The sequence below is a fragment of the Echinococcus granulosus genome (assembly GCF_000524195.1).
Source record: "Echinococcus granulosus chromosome Unknown EG_S00114, whole genome shotgun sequence".
NCBI lineage: Eukaryota > Metazoa > Platyhelminthes > Cestoda > Cyclophyllidea > Taeniidae > Echinococcus > Echinococcus granulosus.
Genome location: NW_020170494.1, coordinates 2,707 through 10,236, shown reverse-complemented (window position 1 = coordinate 10,236; position 7,530 = coordinate 2,707). Strand labels below are relative to the sequence as shown.

Genomic DNA, 7,530 nt, shown 5'->3' with positions numbered 1-7,530 from the left:
AGGGAGACGTAAGCTCAAATTCCTAGAAATGGTGATCCCTAACAATGCTCCCAGTTCACCAGATATTCGCAGAGAGAAATTAAATGACAAATTTGACAGTTTATGAGAGGTAACATTACTTATCTGAATGGAGGCAGATATTGTGGCAAACTAACCCTGGACTCCATTTCCTACTCTGTCCATTTATACGTGGGTAACAAACGCGTTTCCGAGAATGGTACGTTCTTAATTTGCCCATCACTTTTGGTGCCTTTTTAATGTATTGGGTGCCATTTCTACTTTGGATGCATTTTAATTTGGAAAGTTATTCACCCGTCATTTGGTAGCATTGAAATGTGACCACCGTTGTGGGTGTACATTTCAGTAGGAGCTATTGGGATTTTCTACCTGGAAACCCCAATCCTACTACCCAAACCCGAATGCCCACAGTGTACTGAATGAGTGTCGAGAAATGTCAGCCTACAAGTAGGGCAATGCAATGTATTAATTTCCCTCGATTCTGGCATAATTTAGTGGTACAACCGAAAATGAATTACTTCCATTGCCGTGAGGTGGACGACCAGTCTCACGGTTTCGTCAAAATCAAGCGGTGCTTGAGGATCTTAGCAGCATGGTGCTTTGTTGATTTCGCTCACTTGAGTGCAGACTGGGATGCAGGGAGGGACGAGTTTTGATGCTGTTGCGAGAACACATTCCCCTTAAGGCTGGCATAATTAACGCCATCGCAGTAAGTTCCCAAAACGAAGGTGGAGCTTGTATCCATTGGCGGCTTTGCGATTTTGGAGGTGGGTGTGTCACATTCGAGCCATTCACCTACCGACTCATTTGTCACAGTAACGCTTTAATTAAATTCGTGGTCTCCATAAATCTTTTGACTGCAGTCCCACGTTCCATCGATGGGAGCGCTGTTGGTTTTGCCTGAAGGCTTTCTCGAATGGGCGCAAAAAGCACTTTCCAAGGCTGCTGACTGCGTGCTGCATTTAATTATAGAGGCCTGTGTGCCTTCCCTAGCCCACCACTTTTTGAGAGAACTGTGGACATCTCACATCATCTTTCTAAATTCCTCTGAATGTCTGTTGTGAGGAGTTGATGCATGTGGATGCTCTAGAAGACGATAAAGCAGTCGGAAAGTGGAGTTTCTGTTGGGGAGGAAGCGGAATCACGAATTTATGGCTCTGCTCAGCCACAAGCAGGCAGAGGATTTGGAGACAATAATTTTGAACATGGTCATTTTTGAATCAATCAAAATGGTTTCCTTGTTATCCATCTTAAAATATGTATTTCTAATGAATTACTATATCTGTGATTTTTTGCTTCCCTATATTATCTATAAAACCCGAAATTTATATCAATACGGCTATGCTAATCGTGCAATTTGAAGCAGAATCTGATCGCGTTTTCGCCAACGGCGCCTAGCTTCATTCCGCGCATAGTAGTGGTATACTGCCCTCATTGCCAAGGTCAGTCAGCCACTTTCTCTTTTGCGGTCGGCAGGAGATTAATTTTCGAAGAAGCGCACTCGCACGCACAATTGATGCGCACGCTTCACTTGCCCCTTCCTTACTCTCCCAGCGCCCTACAACGAAAACGGTTTGGCCATCACCTGATTCTTCATGTTTGGATCATTTTTTTTGCAGAAATGTCAAACTTGAGTCAAAATTTGCTGGTTATTATTGACTTCATTTGTGTACCTACAAGATTGTACTGATATATGATTAGCTAGTTTGGCTAGGCTTTTTTATAAATAGCACTAAGGATTGGGCTAGTTATATCGTCACAATTTCTCTCATTTCTGGTTGATAACCTTCTTCTCTCACGTTAAGGTTTGGCAATGAAGCGGTTGAAAACATTATGGATGCCTTTTAATATCAAGTTTGCATTTGCTGCCACCAATATCTTATTCCCTAAGGTACTAGTTACCAAAACAGTAATTTAAACAAAGGATCAAAACATTGTGTTTATTCTATTTGAAGTTCGTGACACAAAGGCGCTAAAATTGTTAAACAAAAAGCAATTTTCCTGCCTTTAAAAGGAGTGACTTGAAACAAACCTTTTTAAATGGAAGTGAGATGGGAAGGGCTTCCATAAAAAGAAGGAAAACTGTGAAAAATTACTCATTTTTTGCACCATGTTTACACAAACAACAGATTTCCAGCACTTTTGTCCTTCCTGGCTTAATGTGGCCTGTTGCAAAAGGGAAAAATAAACACGCAGTAAGCTTCACCCATTGCCGTTAAAATGCAGTCATGGAAGGCACAAGTGACTGTTTATGTAGCACTATATTTGACGGTCAAATGAAGAACTTGTAGCACCCGATGTATTGCCAAAGACATTATAAATTTGGGCATCTGGAAGTGACTTTACTATTGGCATACAAGAGAACCGAAGACAAAATATGCCACCAACAACCTAACTCCTTTCCATTGCCCCCTCATCATTAGCTTTTCGTTACTGGAGTTCCCTCTGTTATTCTTCTATTTTGACAGATGCAAGTGTCCAAGCGAATTGAAAAAACCGCCAAAAGAAGAAGGAAGATCGCGTGTCTTTAAACGCAAATTCTTTGTTCACGTGTTGCTAAGGAAACAGTTACGGCTATTTTGCAGAAATCCATTCCGTATTCATACCACCACACAATGCTACTCACTAGGCAGTCTGGGTTATTGTCCACGTTCTGCAACAGGAAGAAGTCTCATGCTAATCATGCAAACCAATCATGTAAAGTAGATTGCCTTTAGACCTAGTTTTACTCCATTACTGCTCAAAATGCAGAGCTCAAGACTAAAGTAGATGCCAAAATTCGTCTCACTCTCAGTAGCTCTGCTGTGAGTCGCCATGGATACAGTTGTCTGCAGAATATGCCAAAGCTTAACCGTTGCGTTCCGTCAACTCAGGTGGTATCTAAAGCCGCCTGGGAAACATGATCGCTTTATTAGAAATGGATAAAGGAATCCGGGGATTGTTGGCTTATGTACTATGGGTATACTATAGCCTCGTATAGTGAAATACACACTCAAAGCGGGTGCCATTTTTCTATCTCCTTAGTTATTTGCGAATTACCCAAATAACCTGACTCAAGCAAAGGTTTACAAGCAGTTCATACACTCTAATTAAGCTAATTAAAGTCAGTTCATTTATGCATAAGTAGGTTTTGACAATACACCGGTGAAACTTCCCCACGATCAGGGAAGAAAAGTTCTGGCAAAGTCCAATGGTAATGCCACAAACTCAGGCTATTTTTAGACAACTAGGCAGTTCATGTACCTGATCTTCCGCTGTCATATAGATATGTGCGGATTGGGACCTTCCAAGGCCCTCTGAAGGCTCTGAAAATGCCATCAGCATCATCACCTTCATAGAAAGCGATGCCATCCAGCTGGCACGAGCACATCCTTTTCCCTACCAGTTTCGTGGGATCCTTTAAGCGTCTTCTTCTCTTCGTCCAGCGTATCAGTCACCATCCAGGGCGTTGGGCACCTCGAACGGGTCATCCTCTAATTTCCGTGCTGCCTCGCCATCTGGTACAACAGCACCATAGGAGCGATATGAGGCAAGTGCAAGGAGAAGAAGGTACATTAGACTAGAGTGTGATTGCATGATGTGATATGGTAGTTTTAATGGCATCCATCCATGTCAATAGTGTGCACCGCCTGTGTCACGTTTTCATGCACGCAGTCAAGCGTTTGTTAAACTTTCCAAAATCACTGTTTATACAAGTTTGCCATCCGAATATGCATAACATTAAATCCTGAGTGCATATGTCATGGAAATCAATCAAACTAACTCTATTTGCTAAACTTTGTACTGATGAATGGGAAAACATAAATGCTATGTGGTGAGCCTTATTAGTACAGAAGACCGGAATCCTCCTGTGGATGAATGCGATTGTGAATCAATGTGTTTAAACAAAGACAGACGTATCAAATAATTCCACAAATTCTATAATGGGAAAATAGCACTTTTTCTGGTAAAGATTATGTTGCCAATTGTGGACGTACCAATGAAGGTTTGAATTTTAATATTCTTCTTTAAAAGTGCATGGAAAATCATATAATTAACAATAAACGCAGACCTAATGCCGATAATTTCAGGGATATTGCCAGTTAGTCAAGTATTTTAATTGGGCCGAGATTATTTTCGAACGCCATGTAATGCCAGCACTAAGTTGAGGAGACACTCCATTTCACATGTATTTTCCAACGAACCCACAGTTAGACGAATTTACGAACGGTGGTATAGAGACCATAGTTATCCCACCTAGTGCCATCCATAAGGACTTTAAACTAACGGCAAAAACACTAAATCATATGCGCAGCCTTATTTGATTGTATGATGCTATGTTGCTAGCTTTATCCTCGTTCCCCACTTATTGTCGCCTCGCAGATTTTTCTTAGTTTTTTGTAGTGAAGAACGTCACCTAATCTTTTAATGTAACGCATATTCTGACAAAATCAGTTAAGTTTGTATAAAGATTTCACCTAGATTCTCCATTCGTTTAAACATAGGCGGTCTTTAATAACTCCAAGGATGCAAAACTCAAGATTGAGAGATTTTTCAGAACTTGACTTCCAACACCACTGCCGTCCCTACAGCCTGTAGGGATCTTCGTGGGAGCACGCAGAAGTGGTTGATGAAAATCATCGTTCCCACCATCACTCTTCGACGAGGCCAGCATTCTGCAATTACGTCAATGCTGAAAAATGAGATAAACCCAAAGAAGTAATACATGAAGGGAAGAAGATAGAGTAGTCACACAGCTGCGTTAGCGCGGAACGGAAATGAAAAACATGCATAAGTAAACGAGACCTGTTTTCTACTTTGGCAGCAGTAACATTGCATATGTGCAACCGAAAAGGGTAGAATGATCGGAAGTGATCGTTGTTAGAGTGTCATTACTTCCTTCGAGCTTGGAGGAACTAGGTTAAACAAATCTATCAAGGGCCAAACAGTAGGTGGTAAAAGCCTAGTACACCCTTCAGAAACTGTATTTATTTGGCCAACTCTTATGCAAAGTGTAGCAAACAAGAGGACAGTACAAATGCATGAAATGGCAAAGAAGTCGCTCAAGTGTAGACAGCACAGCTTTGTTTCATCACGTTGTTGAAATTAGAACCTTTTGCAAACACGTATACAAACATCCACACGTGTATTTTACTTCCAAATTCGCACGTCATAACGTAGTAAAATGGAACAATTCCAAGTCAGCACCGTTTCGTGCAGAGGCATTTTAGGCTAGAGAAACCCATAATAAGCGTAGCTGATTGAGAACACCAGAACTAATCTGATAAAAGAAACCATATTACTTACACATTTTAGTCCAAGCCTGACCCGACTAATATTTGTGATTTCACAAATGAGCAACACGACTTGAATGACTAATGTAAGCACACACATCAACAGAGAATATAAGGAACCTCGTTGCGGCTCATAAAAAATGGACAGGAAACTCAGCACAGTCCCTTACCAATATTTTTAATAATTACCCCAATAAGGTCGAATGTGAAAGGAACAGCAGCAACTACATGTATAGTTCGTACATAAGATAAAGTTTGTTCTAACATATAATTGTGGCATTTTCTGACGTAAGGCGGGTGAAAAAACGCAAAGTGCGTAATTAGGGGAGTTACTGGCAAAACGGAGCAAGTATTGCGGATGAAACAATGGTAATTCTAGAATCTGGTAATTGCCTCAGAACAAGAAGCAGAGGGTTGTAACGAATTTTTACCAAAATAAATATTGGTTTGTATTATAACATTTATGAAATTTTTGGCACTTTCTTCCTTATTTGGGGGCTTTGACCCACAATCTTTATCTCCAAGAGGGGGATGCTGATCTTTCCTAGTTTAAAGTTCACCACTAGCAGCGATTTCCACCCATTCTTTAGTATAAATGTGCACGAATTGACGTAGGGACGATTAGTTTCCATAGTATGTCCTACCCGAGGCAACATTCATATATAAATGAACTTAAACGACCCTTGGTAACATGGAAAAATTACTAAGTGTCTAAGTGACAGAAAGTTAGACAAATAGACAAAGCATTGAGCCTGTTTTATTTGGAACTCTCAAAGCTAAGGTATAGGAAATGTTCAAAAACTAAAATGACTTTTCTGAATTATGGGCAGTAGGTTACAGCAACCCTATTTTATAAAAATGAATTTTAAAGTTTTTATAAAGACAGTGATACCTCCGATAGAACGCCCGTTCTAGCTATCCAACCGCAGGGGATCTGATTTCTGCCATTTTCGCTTTTCCCAATTTAAAGAAGCACGTTACCATAGGTGGAAATCAACAACTAGTACGCCCAGTCCTTTGCGCCTATCTTATAGTTATGGCAGGTATAGGTGACGGTTATAGTCGCACTATATTTGATAGCCAAATAAGGTACTTGTATAGGCTGGATACCCTCCATCATGTAAACGAAATATTTTGCTCAATTGCAGCGCCTGATTTTTCTTAGATTAAGCTGAAAAATGTAAGCACTTAGGAGTAAATTTTCTACTTGTATACAGTAGGACTGAAGGCAAAGAGGGGCACCGAAGAGTCCATTCATTTAAATTGCGCACTTCTTCAGTAGAACGGCACCAAAAATGCTCCCATCGGTTATTCTTCCATTTTGAACATTACAAAAGTGGCCAGGCAAATTACAGTCGCCAGACTGGAAAGAAGATTAAGTGCCACTACAAGTCGATTCCTTAATCCTGTCTCATTAAATACTAGAAAGATAGAGGTGTAAAATCACTTTAATAAAGAGCAGTGTTGCAGCTATTCGGCAGAAACTGAATCCGGATTTCTACCTCCACTACACAGTGCTGCCACTTTTACCATGCACATTAGACCATCGGGATCATTCTCTACGTTCTGCTGCGTGAAGAAGTGTCGTCATTAACGCCTAAACCATTATTCAGATCCAAGTTTCGGCTTACTATGCAGATGTTAAAGCCAAAGTATCAACGGAAATCCTACTCAATCTCGGTAATTCAGCTGTTTAAGTTTTCGCAAATTTAACTGTCTGAAGCAAATGCTAAAGGTCAACCATTATGCTCCGTAACTCAGTCTAAATTTCGATTCTTTAGCATCAATAACAGTTAAGGCTGCCCTTGTGACAATGAGAAAAGGATGGGAGGACTGTTAATATGGGAAAAATAAGTAGACACTTATGCCGCCACCGCGGTTGCTACCCTGATTAGTAAAAATACGTCAAGGCTAATGCCATTCTTCGATACCCTTACACACTCATCAAGCTGCTCACAAAGCCTTGGAAGTGGTACAAAAAACAAATTGTCGAGTTTAAAAGTAACGTAAGTCATTCATTAATAAATATATTTTGACATCTTAATATTTCAGCACTGCACATCACCGAAACTCCTCCGTCTTGAGTTAGGCAGCGTCTAGGCAAGACGCAATCACAAAGCCAAGGAAGTAGGCTACTAGCAGACAACTAGGCAGTCAGTAGAACTGGACTTTTTCGACCATGCGGACATTTGCCGAGACATACTTTCCAAGGCTCTCTGAAAACCCTTCGAATGCCGTC

General features: G+C 40.6%; 2 protein-coding genes across 2 annotated transcripts in view; both read left to right on the top strand. All coding sequences in view use genetic code 11, as the record gives it.

The window, feature by feature from the left end:
• The window catches only part of EGR_08647 (hypothetical protein), a gene marked incomplete at both ends in the record, with an annotated part of 2,159 nt that extends 552 nt beyond the window's left edge, over positions 1-1,607 (top strand). The window contains one exon of the mRNA XM_024497896.1: positions 1,573-1,607. Coding sequence (XP_024347666.1) covers positions 1,573-1,607 — 35 coding nt within the window. The remainder of the gene's footprint in view (positions 1-1,572) is intronic.
• Positions 1,608-1,831: 224 nt separating this feature from the next.
• The window catches only part of EGR_08646 (hypothetical protein), a gene marked incomplete at both ends in the record, with an annotated part of 6,552 nt that continues 853 nt past the window's right edge, over positions 1,832-7,530 (top strand). Inside the window, 5 exons of the mRNA XM_024497895.1 lie at positions 1,832-1,909; positions 1,943-1,998; positions 2,033-2,213; positions 4,033-4,099; positions 6,262-6,334. Of these exons, the coding sequence (XP_024347665.1) occupies positions 1,832-1,909; positions 1,943-1,998; positions 2,033-2,213; positions 4,033-4,099; positions 6,262-6,334 (455 nt within the window). The remainder of the gene's footprint in view (positions 1,910-1,942; positions 1,999-2,032; positions 2,214-4,032; positions 4,100-6,261; positions 6,335-7,530) is intronic.